Below are 19,724 nucleotides of genomic sequence, written 5' to 3'. Positions count from 1 at the left end.
GCCACAGGGACCCTTGGTACACTCTCTAGAGTTCTTTCTGGCACTTTCTGTTCTTGAGGATTTTGCTTTACAGGCTCTGGTCTCCCTGGACTTCTCAGCTTTGTCTCTTCATCTCCTGGGAGACCCTGGTCCCCTGAGTTCCCCTCTGCACTTGGCCTTGGAGGACGCTGGGTCTAGACAGGATGGTGGGCACAGACATGGGTCTGTCTTGTTTCCCTCTCACAGGACTGTCTTTCTTGATGTCCAGTGTCTTGAGAGCCATTTCAAATACTCTGTTTCAAGTTTTTTTTTTCTTTCAGGTGGGACAGTAGATCCAGTCTTTGTTACTCATTTGTGCCCCCCAGTGGCATTACCATTGTTTGCTAATTAAATTTAACTTTTTAAAAAAGATTTTATTTATTTATTTGACAGATTGATGGCGAGAGAGCACAAGCGGGGGTGGTGGGGAGGGAAAAGCAGACTCCCCGCTGAACAGGAAGCCTGATGCGGGGCTCAATCCCAGGACCCTAGGATCATGACCTGAGTCAAAGGCAGATGCTTAACTGCCTGAGCCATCCAGGTGCTCCTAAATTTAACTTTTTTTTTTTTTTAAAGATTTTATTTATTCGTTTGAGAGAGAATGAGTGAGAGAGAGCATGAGAGAGGAGAAGGTCAGAGGGAGAAGCAGACTCCCCAAGGAGCTGGGAGCCCGATGCGGGACTCGATCCCGGAAGTCTGGGATCATGACCTGAGCCGAAGGCAGCTGCTCAACCAACTGAGCCACCCAGGCGCCCCTAAATTTAACTTTTGACACCTCTTTTTTTTTGTTTCTTAGTGGTTTGGTCTTATGCAAGCTGTCCAAAAATTTTTTCTGTAACCTGGAATAAATCTTTGATAGTAGAATCCCTTTAAGTTAACTCTTTCGCTCCATTGTTAACTCTTCTCCTAGTGTTTCAGACTTTTTTTTTCTTCCAATAGACTCCCATCATGGGTTTTTCAATTTACTCACTTTTTAATGAGGATAAACTTTAGATTGACACCTTTGTCAAAAATAGCAAAGAGATCTCCCTTAGATCTTTTTACTTACTTTTGGGCTTTAAGCAGGAGGGCTACATGATACGAGTTTATATTATTTCCATTTTTTAAAAGATGCATTTATTTGGGAGGGAGAACATGGTGGGGAGGGGCAAAGGGAGAGAGAGAGAAACTCAAGCTGGTTCCTCACTGTGTGTGGAGATGGACACAGGGCTTGATCGCATGATCTCAAGATCACTTCCTGAACTGCAACCAAGAGATGGATGCCTGACCAGCTACACCACCGAGGGGCCCCTCTACTATTTTCATTTTTATACACTCAAGTATTGCAAAGACAGAAGAAAAATGAGCCTCACGGTGGTGTGACCTTGTCCATCTCATTACTGCTGTTTGTTGAGATGGCTGAAGCTGAGGCCAGGCTTCCCGTCTGCCCCTGTTCGATCTGGCTTCTGATACCAGTGGACTGTGTTGGAGTGTATGACCTGTCCTTGGAATTGAGGGAGCCCTTCCGCTGGTGGAAAGTGCTTCACTAGCGCTTTCAGGTGAACTGGCCTAAATAGTGAATAATGGAGAGGAATGGGCCCATCTGTTCCTGGCAGTCCTCTCTTCTACTGTTGGGGTGAGATATGTTTTTTTAGTCTTGTTTATGCTTCCACATAACCTCACTCCTGTTTATCCCTGGACAGAAAGACACCTGCCTGGTTTCATCTCCTGTTACTTGCCTTTGTTTAGTGACCTCGCTTTCCCAGCAATACGGAGTCCTTCCCACCTTCCAACACAGGAAACCATGTTTACGCTCTCCTCTGGCCAGTTTGGACTGCTAAGGCTTCAGAATCCTACTTTGCCCTGAACAAGGCCCCACAATTGGGTGTTCATTGTCTCTCCCTCACTCTGGCCTCATCTCAGCAGCCTTCTTCTCCCAACTGTGGGTGTTAGTGGGTTTTCTAAAACTTTCTCAGCTTCCACACAGCAGTACAGTTTCTCATTAAGGGAGGGTTTGTTGAGGGGCACCTGGGTGGCTCAGTGGGTTAAGTGTCTGCCTTTGGCTCAGGTCATAATCCCAGGTCCTGGGATTGAGCCCCATGTCAGGCTCACTGCTTGGCAGGGAGTCTGCTTCTCCCTCGCTCTCTGCCCCCCCCATTGTCTTTCTTGCGCCCACACCCTCTTTCTCTTAAATAAATAAAAAAATGGGTCTTTTTAAAATTTTTTTTAAAGGAGGGTTGGTTGTTAGCTCATCTTTCTTCACTTGTCCACTTTCTTATAGTTGAATGGTTTTCTGAGGACTATTTCCTGAGGACTTTTTCCTACTTTCTTTATTTCCATAAATTTCTAGAAGAAGGTTAGTGATCTTGTTCATGTGCAGTTATGTCTTCTCTAAGGGGTGGCTTTGTGATTTTAATCATAATTGAAATGACTGGAAATAGGACTTAAAATAGAAAATGTACACATCCCTGTAACGAGTCCCAGTTGAATGAGAAGGTAATACGGTTTCTATATTTTGGGGGTATGTGAAATTTGTGGAGAACATAATGCCCTGTTCTCTGAAGTCATTTGGAAGTTGATTAAAATGTATCTTTCTATGCTTTTTCTTCCCATCATTTTATCCTACATTTTCAGACATGGGGCAAAGCTGAGAACACCTTTTAAATGATAAGCCCTAAGGGGGCAGGAAGCATTGGTTATATATTATTCTCCTAGCCTGCTCCCGTGAAAGATACTCAGTGTGACTGTTGAATGAATTTCTCTTCCTTTTTCTCTCCCTTCTCCCTCATTTTGTGGACTCCTGTTTCTCTGGGTACCTTTGATCTGTGACCTGATTAAAGGCCCGATGCAGTGGTTCTCAAACTTGCATGGGTGTTAGAATCACCGGGAACACTTAGTTTAAAACTGCAGAGGGCAAAGCCTGTCCTCCTCGAGGGGCTCTGTGGTGTCTCTCAGCCCTCTGGATACTGATGCACATCAGCTTTTGAGAACCACTGGTCAAGGGGAAGCCTTTGGAGCAAATTCAGCATCCTTGAGCGGTTAGCCTCTGGTCAGTTCCTAGAGAACTAGGGCCCTAATGTAGCTAAAGGATTTAAAACGTATTCCCCCATTAGATGTCTTTGCTGAGGGTAGGAGCCATGTCTTCTTACATTGCACTTTCCAGCATCTAGGATGAGTGTCTGATGCTTACACTTTTTGGAGGCCTGTGAAAAAATGGACACAAGCACGTCATCTTAACCCAGACTGCCTTGTTGTGAGGGGCCCGAGAGGACGGGAGATAAAGGCTGTAGTTGGCTAGAGACTGTGGCTGAGCAGTCCTCCCTGGGAGCGAAGCCTGGGTGCTCTCTGACTTGCCACTGGGTTCCTGAATTCTGTCATCCTTTCTCCTCCAGCCTGTCTTGCATCCCAGTGTAAGTGGTCTTAAACCACGAAGCCCCACGTCCATGAAAATGTCGCTGCTGTAGCGACAAGGAGTGTGATCACCTGCACCCCTCCTGTGTGGTCCCAGCACAGGCCTGACGGGACGGCACTGGAGGAGCTCTTCTCTCCATTGCAGCTTGGTGCTGAGGAAGAGCCTGACAGCCTGTGGAATCGTGGTCAGCGTACTGGGCAGTGAGGAAGCTTCTAGCTCAGCACTGACGTTGTGATATTTGCTGTCAGTGACCTTCGGTTTCCTGATCTGTAAAACGTTGGGTCAAGACACATTTCATGTCTGTCCTTGACTCCCTGAGGGTTCTTTCTGGTCCCGTCCTCCTCAACTCTCCGAAATCTTACTCCTCTAGCTCATGGGCCGTCCTTCTGTCCCTCTAGTGAGCCCTCAAGGAAACTCAGTGTGTCTGTTGGCTGGATGCTCTGGAGAATCAAAGATGGGGCCTCCCATATTAATTTCAACATACGCTCTCTTACCCTGTTACATGGTCTAAGTGAGAAAAGGGGCAAATGATAACAGGCAGGAGACTGACTTCTTGACTTGGCTGCAGGTCCTGGTCCTCTTTTCATACCCAGCCTCATTCAGGGCAGCAGCGGCGACTGAGAAATGCTCAGATCCTCTTGTCACTGCTCTGGCTGGGGTGGCATTTTCTGGATGACATCCCTCTTACTTAGACTCTGCATACGTTTTTCTCTTACAACTTCGTACCCTGTGGGGCTTCAAGGGTTGGTTTGTTAGCTTTTGAATATACTTGTCATACATACTGTTTTTCTCTGGGTTAAACTGGGCTCTCCCCAAAACCTAACAATGTTACTTCTATGGTAAGGAGACCAATCAAAGTAACTACTTCATAAATATCTCCTGATGGAGGTATTAATTACTTCAGTATCTACTGAATTTCTTCCTTCAGTATGCTCTGGCAGCTTAATGAGCTGTGTTTGTATAAATCTATTTGTTATTATGTAGGTGTAATTATTTAATGGATATCTAGTCCGGGCTAGGCTGTGAAGGTCATTTTGGAAGAGTTGCTTGCTCTTTGAGGGTGTGTGTGTGTGTGTGTGTGTGTGTGTGTGTGTGTGTGAGAGAGAGAGAGAGAGAGAGAGAGAATGAAGGAGAGAGAGAAAGAGCAAAGGTGAGAAAATAAATTATAAAATCTGATGGAATGCAATCCTATTTGAATTGCCGTCCTTGCGGTTACTTAGAAACTTGAAGTGGAAGTCCTGGGAATGATGAAGAGACAGCAAAAATGTATTACTTATGTATTCTGGCTTTTTGGCTAATCTAAGCATCACGGCCTGCTTCTTGTCTCTTATAGGTCCGTGGGGCCCTGTGCTCAAGGCCAGTAACTGTGTACCCTGGGTTAATAACGAGAGTGGTCAGGGTTGACTTTACTGCGTGTTCCTCATAGGCTAAAGAATTGTGTGTAAAAAGATAAAAGAGGGAGGAAGGTAGATCTGCAAGGCCTTTGTTATATTTCTCATTTGTGTTACTGGTATGTTCTGACAGGAAAAGCTTTCAAAGGATATTGATTACCTTATTGGCAAGGAGAGCCAGGTGAAGAGCCAAATTTCTGAACTAAACTTGTTAATGAAAGAAACAGAGGTAAGTGATGAGCTGGTTTGCATGCTTTTATTTCTCCATCTAGGGAATTCATTCACTCATAACATCCGGAGGGCAGTAAATGAGCTCGGAGGACGAAGTTGAGGTAGGTTTCACCCTGCTTCTCCGGGCTTAGAGAAACCAGAGGTTTAAGCTATGATGTGTGATCTGTGCCCAGGAGAGGCGGTGATGAAATGCTGTGGAAGCACAGGGGAACGAATGACTGGCCCTTGACCTGGGCGTATCGATCTCAGAAGTAGTAACATCAGGTAAAGTTTGGAATTCTTGACAATTACCTTTCTTTTATGAGATTAACAGATTGCCTTTGAAGTATGTACTAGGTGTTGACTTAAAATGCACTGTTCTCAAGAGTATACCTGAGACAGGTTCACCAAAAGACACACATTAGAATGTTCATGGCTGGAATCTAATAGCCATGGAGTGGAAACTACCCAGCTATCCCTGAGCCCCAGAATATAATCACTTAAGAATGATGATCTGCAAAGGGGCAACAGTGTAGCTAAATCTTGGGTGAATGTTGAAAGAAAGATGCCAGAGCAAAGGAGCTCGAACTCTGTGATCTCCTTTATGAAAAGTACCAACAAAGGTGGAACGGGGTTCTGCTTAGAGTTCAGGACACGTGTCACTGAAGGCTAGGGAGGGCAAGGATCGTTGTCTGGAAAGGTTGGTGTCTGCGATCTGGGTACTGTTCCTTTTCCTTAATCTGGATATAGGTGACATGGTGTGTGTTTGCAAAGATTAGTCCGTTTCCACACTCACATATACATTTTTCTGTGTGTATATTATACTTCAGTTAAAAAAAGGGAGAAAATTGTATCTGGGCTAGTAAGAGACTTTTTTGAAATTTTATTTCAAGAAATTAATTTCATTTCCCAAAATGGGTTAAAGAAATTGAGATGTTCTGCAAATTAGCACCAGATCGCCAGCACTGCTTTTGTTTTACTCTTTTTCTGATACTCACCGATTGCATTAACCACCCTGAGTAAGTTGTTTTTCCATGTGCTTGAAAAGCGGGATTTTGTTTTTCTCATTTTTGTCTGATGACCCACTCTATGAGGGCGGTATCATCCGCTGCTTCAGGGGATCGTATCTTGGGTCATTGAAGGTTTGTTTCACTCCTGGTCCTCAGTCGTGCCGCCCTGACCTCTGAAATAAGGGAGCCCCAGGACTGGTTGCAGAGCTGGTGATTCACATGAGCTGTTCATGCAGACACTGAGTCCTTGGGCTCCTGGAGAAAGTACTTAGCTTCTTTGTGTCCTTTTCTCTGAAGCTACATTTGTGAGCTTATCAGCAGGAATCTCCTATACTTGGAAGAAATGGTCTGCATTCTTGACTTTGACTCCGTGAGGACTGTGACACTGTCCTTTTATTCTATAATTACGCTTAGCTGGAAAAAAAAAATTCCCCCTTTTTACCTACATGTAATTGGTCTTTTGAGTTTAATGCTGTAATTTATCACTGAAATACTACCAAAATGTCACCAACCTCTGTCCCCCTTCTTTCTTCCCTCCTGCCCACCCTTTACAAAAATTTCTGCCTGTTGGTTTAGGAAACAGAGGGGAGTCTGCAAAAAATTGCCTTTCATTAGAAATGTTGGCCAGAAGCCATTGGAAAGTACACAATGATCTTCTTCCATATGTTGTCAGCTTTTAAGAATGTGTTTGAAGACATTTTTTTTTTTCCTCTTGGCTGCTGCTTATGGGTCTGTAATGATGAATGCATGTGTGTGCTCTGCTGGTCCTATTTTCAAAATCGTGTTGGTCTCTGATTTATGGATGTTCAGAAATGTTCCATAAGCTCTACAGATAGGACCGTTTTATGACCAAGTAGACGAAGGGCTGCGTGTGCAGTGAGTATAATCGTTCTGTGTACAAAGTCTATGCCCTTGTTGTTGGCATTTTATGTAAATCTTTTTTTTTTTTTTTCTTCCAAGATCTTATTTATTTATCTGATAGAGATGTCACAAGTAGGGAGAGAAGCAGGCAGAGAGAGAAGGGAAAGCAGGCTCCCTGCTGAGCAGAGAGCAGGGCTCGATCCCAGACCCTGGGATCTTGACCTGAAACGAAGGCAGAGGCTTAACCCACTGAGGCACCCAGGCGCCCGTTATGTAAATAATCTTTACCAATCTTAAAAAACCTGAGTGGATCCTCTTATCCCCAGCTTTCAGAAGAGAAAAACTCAAGATATAACAGAAGTTAAATAATTTGCCTAAAGTCACAAAGGATTTAATTCTAATTAAGTTATATTAATTTGAAGAGAAGAGTTACATTTTTATATCTTAGTAAAAGATGTCATTTTTCTGAGTTTCATGCTGCGATTTAAGTTTTCTTAAAAAAATTGGAAGAGGGTAGAAAGGGTCAAACGTTGCCCGAATTAGAAATGAATGAAAAACTCCAGAATTGTGTGGTACATTGTCTTGGGTTAAATCAGTTAATTCCTGCCTCAGGTTCCTCTGTGTCCATGTTGAAGGTTGTTTCCTTATTTAATTGTTGATTGGTGCACTAGGGAGATGAAAGCTGGGGAAAAGTGTCCTGCAGTTACAAAGTACGTCTCACCAAAAGTTGGCGATCGTTCCTTGCGCAGGGCGTTCAATGCCAGACTATTGTTCTGAAAATACCAGAGTCAGACCAGATTAAATTTTGGTTATTTGGAGAAAAGACATGTGGATTTAGCAGGTGAGGTAATATAACCCTTGTGCCTGTTTTATAATAGTGTAATGGAGAGAGAGCCAAAGAAGAAGCAGTCACACATTTTGAAAAGCTCTTTGAAATTCTAGAAGAGAGGAAATCATCTGTTTTGAAAGCGATTGATGCATCTAAGAAACTAAGATTAGACAAATTTCAGACTCAAGTGGAGGAATACCAGGGACTTCTAGAGAACAATGGGCTTGTGGGCTACGCCCAAGAAGTGCTTAAGGAGACGGATCAGTCCTGTTTTGTACAGACGGCCAAACAGCTCCACCTCAGGTATGTTTGAGTTTAGAATCTCCTTGGCAGTGGCCTTCATGGCTACTCTGTTCCAGCTGGAGCTCCCGGGGCTTCCTAATGCTGTGCTCTGTGCGGACACTCTCACCGCACTCTTAAAACCCAAACACTGAGCGGCCCTTTTTTGGCTAATCACATCGCACATGTTTAGTCTGATGGACCTTTTACGGAGTTGTTTCTGTATAAACGATCTGCCCGCAGAATACAGAAAGCCACGGAATCTCTGAAGAGCTTTAGACCCGCGGCTCAGACGTCCTTTGAAGACTATGTTGTGAACACATCGAAACAAACAGAACTTCTTGGAGAATTGTCCTTTTTCTCTAGCGGTAAGTTTCGGTGACGGCCAAAGCTGCTCACTCTTGTCATGGGAATTCGCAATACACGGGAAAAACCCGCTCTTTGGTTTGGCAGCACGGAGAACCATGTTTTTAATGCACAGAGTGTAATTCTTCTGGTTTGTGTGGTTTTTAAACATCATATGGGGCGCCTGGGTGGCTCAGTCGGTGAAGCGTCTGCCTTTGGCTCAGGTCGTGAGCTGGGGGTCCTGGGTTCGAGTTCCGCGTCCGGCTCCCTGCTCAGCGGGGAGTCTGCTTCTCCCTTTTCCTCTGCCTCTCCTCCCTCTGAAGCTTGTGTGCGTGCTTGCTCTCTCAAATAAATCAATAAAAATTAAAAAAAAAACCCACATTGAATAAATGGCATCAGATTGCATGTGTATCCTTTTTGTGAGTTGTTTTTCCAAAAAATGAAGTTTAAGATGTTTGATGCTCAAAGAGTTCTGGTTTAAAGCTGTATTTTAGCTGCTCATAGTAGTTCATATAGAAATCATTTCCCTACCGAGAGACCATTTGTTTTTTCCCTGTTGCTGTGTTGAACGTCTTTGTCATATTCACTTGTGCACACCTGTATGAGTTTCTCTAGGGCAGAAACCTAGAAATGATGTCTCCAGGTGAAAACGGACTCTGAGAGGTTTTAAGTATTTACCTGGCCGTATCAGCTCATGAGGGCTGCTGAAACAAAACAGCATGGACTGCGTGCCTTGAACAGCAGAAAGGTATTTTCTTCAGTTCTGGAGGCTCGGAGTCGGAGGTCAAGGTGCTGGCAGAGTTGGTTCCTTCTGAGGCTGCTCTCCTGGGCTTGCTGATGGCGGCCTTCCGCAGTCTTCGTTACACGTCTGTCTCAATTTCTGCCCGTAAGGATTCCAGTCATGCTGGTCCTGGTGGATTAGTTCCCATCTTCATGACTTCACTTTAACTTAATTACGTCTATAAAGACTCTTTCTCCAAATACAGTCACATTCTGAAGTACTGGGGATTAGAACTGGGGCATCCACATTTTGAGGCTGTAACACACCCTCACGATGGTGTTTTGTTGTTCTCCAGTGGGGAGGTCTTCCCTTCCTTTCCCCTCCTTGCCTTGTTCATGTCTCCCCCACGATCTCTCTTCTAGTGACGGTGAGCAGTTACGGTCCCTACAGTGGAATACTTACAGGTTGATGACTGTGTAGTTACAGATGTGTGGATTTGGACAGTCACCTGAAGGAAGTTTGTCTTATTTAAAGTTACAAATTCTAGGGGCGCCTGGGTGGCTCAGTGGGTTAAAGCCTCTGCCTTCGGCTCAGGTCATGATCCCAGGGTCCTGGGATTGAGCCCCACATCGGGCTGTCTGCTCTGCAGGGAGCCTGCTTCCTCCTCTCTCTGCCTGCCTCTCTGCTTACTTGTGATCTCTGTCTGTCAAATAAATAAATAAAATCTTTAAAGTTACAAATTCTAGGGGCGTATGGTGGCTCAGTAGGTTGGGCCTCTGCCTTTGGCTCACGTCATGATCTCAGGGTCCTGGGATCGAGCCCCACATAGAGCTCCCTGCTCAGTGGGGAGCCGGCTTCCCTCTCTCTCTCTCTCTGCCCGCCTCTCTGCCTACTTGTGATCTCTCTCTCTAACAAAAAAAAAATCTTAAAAAAAAAGGTTAGAAATTCTACGGGTGTCTGGGTGGGTGGCTTAGTCAGTAGGGCATCTGGCTCTTGAACTTAGGTCTTCACTTCAGAGTTGTGAGTTCAAGCCTTACACTGGGCATGGGGCCTACCTAAAAGAAGAAGTTTTAAAGTTAAAAACTGAAGGATGATTACTCTGACCTCATTTCTTTCAAATCTATATTTGAATCTCCTTTCAGATATGTGCTTATCTTTTTTTTAAAGATTTATTTATTTATTTTTAGAGCACTTGTAAGTGGGGGTTGGTGGGGGACAGGAGAGGGAGAGAGAAAGAACCCTCAAGTAGACTTTGTGCTGTGTGTGGAGCCCGATGCAGGGGTTGATCCCAGGACCCCGAGACCATGATCTGAGCCAAAATCAAGAGTCAGACGCTCAACTGACTGAGATCCCCAGGCACCCTGGTATGTTTATTTTTATTATAAGGCTCTTCTTTTTTTAAATACATATTTGTTACTCTTTCAAATGCTAATTCTGCTTCAGGTACTGTAGTCTCCCTTTTTCCAGAAGGTAGACTTGAATTGTTTTTCATACATGAGCTGGTTTACTTAGGAGAACAAGGTCCTCTCTGCCCTAGGGGTCCCAAAATAGTCCTTGGAAAGAGGATGTTGATGGTTGGGAATCTTGGGTTGGACCAGTGTCTGACAAAGAACCAGGGGGTGGATGGGTGACGGGAAAGTCATTCCCCAGCTCCTGACTACTCAATGGTCTCATTGTTCCCTGCATGCACATGTTTTTTAGTAAGGGGGGGTATGGGTGGGGGTCTGTACTACTCATGTTATTTTGCCCCCCCCCCCACCCCAATGTATTTTGAATGACTTTCCAGATCTCATTATGGCTCTGTAACTTCCGGTTGCACAAACGTTCCATACCCAGACGGGCTTCTGCATTGCTCGTATGTTTCTGGGAGAGGCTCTGATTTGATAGAAATGTGTGTGGGGTGTGTGTGTGTGTGTGTGTGTGTGTGAGAGAGAGAGAGAGAGAGAGAGAGAGAGAGAGACTTTGCTAGCTTATCCTAAGCTGTTAAGCTTACTGGAATTCTTCTATGGAAGGGATCCTGCATATGCATGCAGGCTTAGCTACGATACTTTTGTCTCGTATTTTTCATGAAAAACTGGAAACCGAGTTCTGATCATTGTTATATACGTATTGATACAGCCATGGCATGGGGTGCCAGGGGGAGAATCTGCACAAAAGTATTACACTGAGTATCTTTGAGTTGCTTCAAGTGTGTTATATATAGTTCCTGATTTTTTAAATAAAAAATAACTATCATGTTTATGCCAAGAAAAATTAACTTAAATCATTTTGCAACTCTTTGGAACACAATCTGGAAGAAAATCATGGAAGCTTCATTGAACTTCGTCAGACTGGCCAAACTTAGAGTTGAAAGTATTTATTAAAATAATTCCAGGAGGACACAGATTAACAATTTCAAGTCCAGTGTTGTTACTTAGTAGGTGGAAATGGAAATGCAGATGGTTTAAAAACTTCAATTTACGGTGTTTCAGAATGAATGTAACACGTAAAGCTGCTACTGAATCTTTTTTCGTCTTCTCTGTCGTTCTCCTTCCTTTCAAGTATGAACCTTAAATATACCTTTAAAAGTCTTTTGTGCTTATTCTTTTTCATTTTCAATTTTGTGGTAAGAGCACGTAACTTGAAATCTGTTATTTTAATTTGAAGGGTGGAACACAGCGTCATTGACTCTGAGTACGATGTTGTACTGAGTTTTCTCTAGAGCATCTTCGTCTTGCTTGACTGATAATTTATGCCTCTTGATTAATAACTGCTTGTTGCTCCTTCCTCCAGCCCCCAGCAGTCTGCATTCCAGTCTTTGATTTTGTGAATTGGGCTCTTTGAGATTCCTCATAGAAGTGGGATCGTGTGGTCAGCGTAGGTGTCTGTGTCTGGCGTATTTCAGTTTGCATGTCCATAGGGCCCGTCCCTGTTGTCACACATTGCCAGAATTGGTCCTTTTCTTAAACACAGCATTACAGATTCAGAAAATTCTTGGACCAGGGCACCTGGGTAAGCATCTGACTTTGGCTCTGGTCTCGATCCCAGGATCCTGGGATGGGTTCGCATCCGGCTCCCTGCTCAGCAGGGAGCCTTATTCTCCCTTTGCCTGCTGCTCCCCCTGCTTGTGCTCGCTCCCTCTCCTGCTGACCAATAAATAAAAGCTTAGAAAAAAGAGGAAAATTCTTGGACCATGCAGAAACGATTAAAGTTATTTGTCGGTATATCATTTTTACGGAGGGGCATGCAGGTTGTGAAACACTGTGATTTTACCACCTTTCGTATGTTGCTGCTTTCAGGCATAGACGTGCCGGAGATCAACGAGGAACAGAGCAAAGTGTATAACAATGTTCTGATCAACTGGTACCATCCCGAAAAGGATAAAGCGGATAGCTACGTCCTTGAGTATCGGAAGATTAATAGAGATGAAGAAATGCTGTCTTGGAACGAGATAGAAGTCTGCGGCACCAGCAAAGTGATCTCAGACCTGGAAAGCAATTGTAACTATGCTTTCAGAGTGAGAGCCTACAAGGGCTCCATCTGCAGTCCTTGCAGCAGGGAGCTGATTCTTCATACCCCGCCGGCTCCAGGTAGTGTGAATGTGGGGGATCAGAAAGCCTTGGAGTCTGAGGAGACCTGAATAAAAAATAACCGCACCAGCTCTCTGTCTAGATCCACAGTAAAACCAGCATTCGTTTGTTTAAAAAAAAAAAAAAAATTCTAGAAAACTGATTTTATCCCCAGGTAGGTTTAGGAAGAAACCGCATGCTTGAATTTCACCAGGTAGCCTGGGAACAGGATTAGAATTTGGCCTGACATAGATAGAGAACATGAAGAACTTCGACTGAGCAGGGCTACTAATTTGAGATTAAAAGCGCACAGATGCTACCTCACGAGTTTTAAGTAGTAGAGTTCTGTATTTTTGGTGAGTATATAGGAAACTCTACAACATAGATCTAGGTAGATTTTTAAAAAATTATTGTTATGAAATATTGTTGTGATTAAGCTCCTTCTGACTTGTCCGGATCTTTTCTTTCTTTCTTTTTTTTTTTTTTTTTTAAGATTTTATTTATTTGACAGACAGAAATCACAAGCAGGTAGAGAGGTGGGCTTAACCCACTGAGCCACCCAGGGGCCCCCGGATTTTTTCTCAGCAACTCAGTGATTCCCCACATGCACGGGGTTGGAGGACAAATGTTAGAACCAAGTGGAAGCTGCACCTCCCCCTGCCCCCCAAAAGCTCCCCTTTTGCAGCCCCCTCCCCCACCTTCAGAGTCAGAACTGCTGCAGCTCATGGAGCTCCTGTAGATTTTTCCAGAATGAGAATCACCAGGTCCGGTGCCGCCTGTAGCATCTCCATGGACGAGTGATCCAGGAGCAAAGTTGTACTGCTGTGTGTAGCAGGAGAACATTTGGGCCTATTGGTCGCTGCCTTGGAGCTTCCTCCAGTTGGTCTTTAGACCCTGCTGCCCCCTCCCCCCGCCCCAGTTCAGTGGCTCACGAGCCCGTATTTCATACACCCTTGTCTTTCCTTCCCCTTTTGTCCAAAGTGTACACTCCACTGCGTGTTTTTCATGCCCATTGTGGCCAGTTTATTTTTTTTTAAAGTTTTATTTATTTATTTATTTGTTTGACAGAGATCACAAGTAGGCAGAGAGGCAGGCAGAGAGAGAGGAGGAAGCAGGCTCCCCGCTGAGCAGAGAGCCCGATGCAGGGCTCGATCCCAGGACCCTGAGATCATGACCCGAGCCGAAGGCAGAGGCTAAACACTGAGCCACCCAGGCGCCCCCCATTGTGGCTAGTTTAAAAAAAAAAAGAAATTAGAATTCAGATACAGATCAGGGTTGGCTAACATTGTTCATCTTGAATTTGAATAAAATCCAATAAGAGAGTTTGAGGATGGATTTGTAAGTACTAAGTGATATTTTACCATATGTAGTTTCCCCTTTCTTTTCTCTGCTCTCTGACTCAAAGTGGAATTAGAAACCTGGAAGTAGCTGCTATTTTGGGGGAACATATGTGGTGGACAGGGAAGGAAGAAACGACATGTTCCAACTTACCTTCTTTTTTTTTTTTAATTAAAAAAATTTATTTATTTGACAGAGATCATAGGCAGAGAGAGAGGGAGATGTGGGTTCAATCGCAGAACCCTGAGATTATGACCTGAGCCAAAGACAGAGGTATTAACCCACTGAGCCACCCAGGTGCCCTTTTAATTTTGTTTTTAAGTAAATCGACACCCAATGTGGGGTTTGAACTCTCAACCCCAAGATTGAGAGTCACACGCTCTGCTAACTGAGCCAGCTGGGTGCTCCCAAAGCTGACTTGCTTTTCTCTGAGAGAAGCCGTGTGAATGGGGTGACCAATCAAATACATTTTTTTGTAAACCAGGAGACACTTGAGATGGACCGGAAGCAGGAATGGTCACGGCAGGACAGTAAGCATTACCAGGAAGATTGGTCAGCCTGTAAACGGAGAACGGCTTTAGCTTGCTAGTAGACATTTTTTAAAAAATTATGGTATGTGATATAGTTAAAAATGACCATTTTAACCATTTTTAAGGGTACAGATCAGTGACACTAAGTACATTACCCTGTTGGGTGGCCACCACCACACAGCTCTAGAACAGCTTTATTTTTTTCCACACAGAACTCTCTGCTCATTAAACACCAACTTGCCATTCCTTCTTCCCACAGAGCCTGGGAACCTCTTTTCCACTCTCTGCCTCTGTGAATTCTCCTGTATCTCACAGAAGTGAATGATCTAATCCTTCTGTTCCTGGTGTATTTGGGGCTTCATCCGTGTTGCAGCACGTAGCAGAATTTCCTTGCCTTTTTTTTAGGTGGAATACTATTCAGTTGTATGGATAGACCACATTTTCTTTATCCATTCCTGTGTTGATGGACATTTGAGTTGTTTCTACTTCGGGGCTAACAGCCAATGTCCTGCTTCATATATTTGAGTTGATAGAGACTTAGAAGAGTGGCATTATGTCCATCCCTTAGTGGAGGAAATCAAATTTTTAAATCCTTAAGCAGGAATTAAAACTCATCTCTCTAAACCCCAGACCTTTGCCTTTTTTTTTTTTTTTTAAACATCATGCCCTGTGTCTCATCTCTGCCATGTTGATTGATAAGGAAAAGCCCCCAGTAGAATAGGTAATGTTTTCCAAATCTATAGAACGTGGAATGCATGTTTAGGAAAATGTACAGATAATTACGAAAATGAACAGTCCCTTATTTTGAGCAAAGGGACAGATCTAGTAGTGTAAAACATTCAGAAGAGATCTGCTCTGTCTCTTGCAAGGAACCCCATCGGTAGGTTTTCTCATACACTTAAAATGCTTGCTTCTGCCGTCCGACATTTCTTTTTTTTCTTTTTTTTAATTTTATTTATTTATTTGACAGAGCTCACAGAGAGGCAGAGAGAGAGAGGAAGGGAAGCAGGCTCCCTGCTGAGCAGAGAGCCTGATGTGGGGCTCGATCCCAGGACCCTGGGATCATGACCTGAGCCGAAGGCAGAGGCTTTAACCCACTGAGCCACCCAGGCGTCCCTGCCATCCAACATTTCTGAGCACGTTTGGATGGAGAGATTCTCCTGGAGGTGATCTCCCGGTCAGGACGTTGGTTTGTCCCAGTTTGTTGAGGGCAGTGTGAACTATCCCCTCTCGGCTCGTTTCAGTCCTTTCTGGTTCAAGACCAGATCGAACTGCCAATTACAGAAACCCTAACACGTAGTCATCAGACTAATTCCAAGCTCTCTCCACAGTTTTCAGTTTCCTCTTTGATGAAAAATGTGGCTACAATAATGAACACCTCCTGCTGAACTTGAAGAGAGACCGCGTGGAGAGCCGAGCCGGGTTTAATCTCCTGCTCGCGGCAGATCGCATCCAAGTGGGTTATTACACGAGCCTGGACTACATCATCGGAGACGTTGGAATTACCAAGGGGAAGCACTTCTGGGCCTTCCGTGTGGAGCCGTATTCCTACCTGGTCAAGGCAGGCGTCGCTTCCAGTGATAAACTGCAGGAATGGCTCCGTTCTCCCCGGGATGCAGTTAGTCCAAGGTAGGTCGTCTTACCGGTCTAGGGCTCGAGAATCCTTCTGCAGGTAAACAGCCTTGTCACGTGCAAGGCAAGCCAGGAAGTCCGCCTGGGTTTACTTACCGCGGTCCGAGTGCTTTCCTTCGACCCTGGTGCTTTGGCTGCGGGTCGGTGGCTGGCTGAGGAAAGGGGTTGGGTTGTCTTGTATTTCCACAGTGAGAATTGCAATTCAGCAATTCCTTTTGGTGCTGTGAGGAGGTGAGTCTGTTCTGGATACCTCTGGACTGTGCTTTGCACTTTGAAATTTCAAAAGGTTTTCATCTCCGCTACCTTGCTGCTTTGTTTCTGTGGTCAGTGCTACTCAAGTGCATGGTGAAGTGCTTCTGATGGCCATACTTCAGAACAGATAGGAAGTCGTTCTTTTGTTACGGGGCACAGTTTTCTTCAAAGTCCCCTGTAAGGATTTTACAACATTGAGTGATGGGACGTGGGTTTCCATATCAGAGACTTCCAGTTTCTTAAGAGATGGGTGATTGAACCGAGATGGTATGGTTTTGTTGTTTCAGATGGGATAAGGTCTACTAGCCCACACAGTCCATTTTTGATCACTTGTGTGAACAGAATCCCAAATTAATAATTGGAGTTGATAGGAAGAGCTTTTTGCTCAAGGGTGAAAAAAAGACAAAACGATGAAAACAGAAATTGGGACATGGTCAGTTAAACATAATGCCATAGACCTAGAATATTGATAGAAAATTGGCATTCATAATCTTTAAAAAGTTTATAACATCAGAAATATTAGAAGTGAAAAAATCCAATTAAAAGTGTCAATGTACCATAATCACAAATATGTAAGAAGTGAACTCTGCCTGGGAAGAAAATGGAAGGACCTTTGTATCCAAAATTTATATAAGCTGCTACTGTTCTATATTTGTTGGGGGAAAAAACCCCTCATTCTTGTTTGCTTGCCTCATAGAACCGTGTAGAAATCCCAGTCCAGAATGAGGGTTCTTAGGACCATGAAACATGACTTTTTCTCCTGCATTGTTTTGCATTGCCCGTGTATTTTACTTGAATTTGCCAATTCCTTGTGTTAGGGCACACATCTTGGTTTTATATATATATGTACTTTTTATGTATGATTATGTGCTATGAATATTTAATCTGACCATTCCCTTCCATTTTTTCCTTCTGTTATTACTTATTTTAAGCAATCTCTACACCCAGTGTGGGGCTTGAACTCATGAGCCGGAAACAAAAGTCTGAGCCAGCTAGGCACCCCTCCTGCACTTCAGTTCTGAGAGGCCAGAGTCCTGAACTATTTTATAGGGTTTTATTATTATTCTCATCTGCAGGTATATATATATATGGACATTTTATGATCGTTCATGACAAAGAATTTCGGGCTGAGTCTCTGGTATCACTCTAAATGGCCATGTGTAGTCGTCATGTTTTTAACTGATCTGTGTCTTAATAAAAGTTTTTGGTGTACGGTTTAATTTGAAAGCGATGCATATCATTGCGTGAAACCGTTTGGAGGCCCCCCGAAGGCCTGTGGCTTGGCGCCCCAGCTAAGACTCCATGCGTTTCGTTCCAGATACGAGCAAGACAGTGGCCATGACAGCGGAAGTGAAGACGCCTGCTTTGACTCCTCACAGCCGTTCACACTGGTCACCATCGGCATGAAGAAGTTTTTCATACCCAAGTCAGCCACGTCTGCCAACGAGCCTGAGAACAGAGTTCTCCCCATGCCCACGAGTATAGGGATTTTCCTTGACTATGACAAAGGCAGAGTGGCTTTCTATGACATGGATCACATGAAATGCCTTTACGAGCGCCAGGTGGACTGCTCACACACCATGTACCCAGCATTTGCCTTAATGGGCAGCGGGGGAGTCCAGCTGGAGGAACCCATCACGGCAAAATACCGAGAATACCAAGAGCACATGTAGTTTAAGCATCTGACGTGACTTAGGGTAGAAAGGGGAGCAGAATAATGCCTTGGTGTTAACCTTCGTAACTAATTACATATCCTCTAAGTAGTCTGTGATCACAGTGGTTTTTGTGCGTGTTTCCTCTTAGGTCGGAAAACCTAAAAGGTTCTGCCTCTTCCTGTCGTCGTCCTGCCTTTCACAAGCCATGGGAGTAAAGACCCTCCTGGTTAATTAACTCTGAAATGGTTAACTCTCTAACTGGATTGTCTGTCTTTTTTTATGAACAGGAAATCTAATTTATTTATGTCAGCCCTGTTGCTGACACTTACATGTCTTTCTTTGGGGGGAGGGAAGGGATACAAAAGTATTTATTATTACATTTCTTTGGTGTTCGATTTTTTCATTTTGTATCATGTTCATGTCTTAAGATACTTTTTAGATGCCTTATGGGTGGAAATTAGTACTTAGCTTGTGTCTCACATATGTTTTTCATAGGAGAACAAAAGTATAGATAGGTTAAAAAGGTCAGAGAAAGGGTAGTATATTTAAATGGAAGATTATGTATTTTGAGGTGTATAACCGATTTTCAGAGTATATTCCCTGCAAAATGAATACTGCTTTTTTTTTCTTTTAAGATTAAAAATTGTATTTTTAAGGATATTTTAAAGAGTTCCTTTAGCTGTAATGCCCACACCTTTGTGTGTAGTTAAACATTGTTTGTTTGTTTGTTTTTTTGCAGGAAACACAAAGTTCTTGGCTAACACTTGAAACTTGTCACTTCATATAAAATTTGTCTTCAGTTTTTCTTACTCTATGAAATGAGTTATATCAAATAATTTATTTTTTACAAATATTAGTGAAGATTCACTGATATTTAGCATATTGGTTCTTTTGCCCTCCTATCGTGTCCTGTGATTTTATGATTTTCTTTTTGGCACCGATACTGTATATTAAATTGTCCTGGTTTATGTTTACATGTTTGGAAAGTTCACGACTTATTTTTAAAGTCATTAAATTATTCTAAAATGTGAAGTAACTGGTCAGTTGGATGTTGTTTTCTGTGGCCGATTGTTTAGCAGTAAGCGTCTGTAAAAGTAAGTAAAAGACAAATCTGGTTGTTTAGGAATAATAACAAAAATCATAGTGACTGTGTACCCTTTTAACAGCTCTTGTTTGAAGAATTAATATTTTAATTGAAATGTTATGTTCATTTTTAAATGCTGTCTCTTACCTAGATGCTTTTTTAATTTAAACTGTGTATTTTTTAGACATTAAAATACTCAGAAGCTAGACTGTTGTACACTTTAGCACTCATGGTTTTGAAATGCTCTTGACCTATTTTGATAGACCAACCCAAATCTTTGGCCTTACCTGGTTTCCTTGTTTGTTTGTTTTTAATACATATTTTTAAATGGGAATCTGTCCCTCAGGCAGGTAGCATCAAATTAGCTTTTTCGTCACCAGCGCAAGTGGGAGCTCTCACGGTGAAGTTCAGCATTGAGCAGGCCTTGTTCGGTTCCCACCGATGAATAGCGCTTTACGACGTAGGCTAACTAAATTTCTGCAGTGTTCGTGGGTCATTGTGCATTCGGGCTGCTAAAGCCCTGTGTGTGGTGTGGTTTGAGTCTCAAGCCTGTGTAAGCACATACCGTGTAGACATTTTTTTTTTAAAGTTCTTATTTATTTATATGACAGAGATCACAAGTAGGCAGAG

At 43.4% G+C, this 19,724-nt stretch overlaps 1 protein-coding gene across 1 annotated transcript in view; it reads left to right on the top strand.

Annotated features, from left to right (window-relative positions):
* Positions 1-19,300, top strand: part of TRIM36 (tripartite motif containing 36) — a 35,514-nt gene extending 16,214 nt beyond the window's left edge. Inside the window, exons 5-10 of the mRNA XM_032842243.1 lie at positions 4,934-5,029; positions 7,760-8,013; positions 8,233-8,357; positions 12,334-12,624; positions 15,803-16,100; positions 17,674-19,300. Coding sequence (XP_032698134.1) covers positions 4,934-5,029; positions 7,760-8,013; positions 8,233-8,357; positions 12,334-12,624; positions 15,803-16,100; positions 17,674-18,028 — 1,419 coding nt within the window. The 3' untranslated portion in view covers positions 18,029-19,300. The remainder of the gene's footprint in view (positions 1-4,933; positions 5,030-7,759; positions 8,014-8,232; positions 8,358-12,333; positions 12,625-15,802; positions 16,101-17,673) is intronic.
* Positions 19,301-19,724: the final 424 nt, after the last annotated feature.

The sequence above is a fragment of the Lontra canadensis genome, unplaced genomic scaffold (assembly GCF_010015895.1).
Source record: "Lontra canadensis isolate GAN:19392208 unplaced genomic scaffold, GSC_riverotter_1.0 scaffold126, whole genome shotgun sequence".
Taxonomy (NCBI): Eukaryota; Metazoa; Chordata; class Mammalia; order Carnivora; family Mustelidae; genus Lontra; species Lontra canadensis.
The sequence above is the reverse complement of the archived record's forward strand: the minus strand, read 5'-3'. Positions and strand labels throughout refer to the sequence as shown.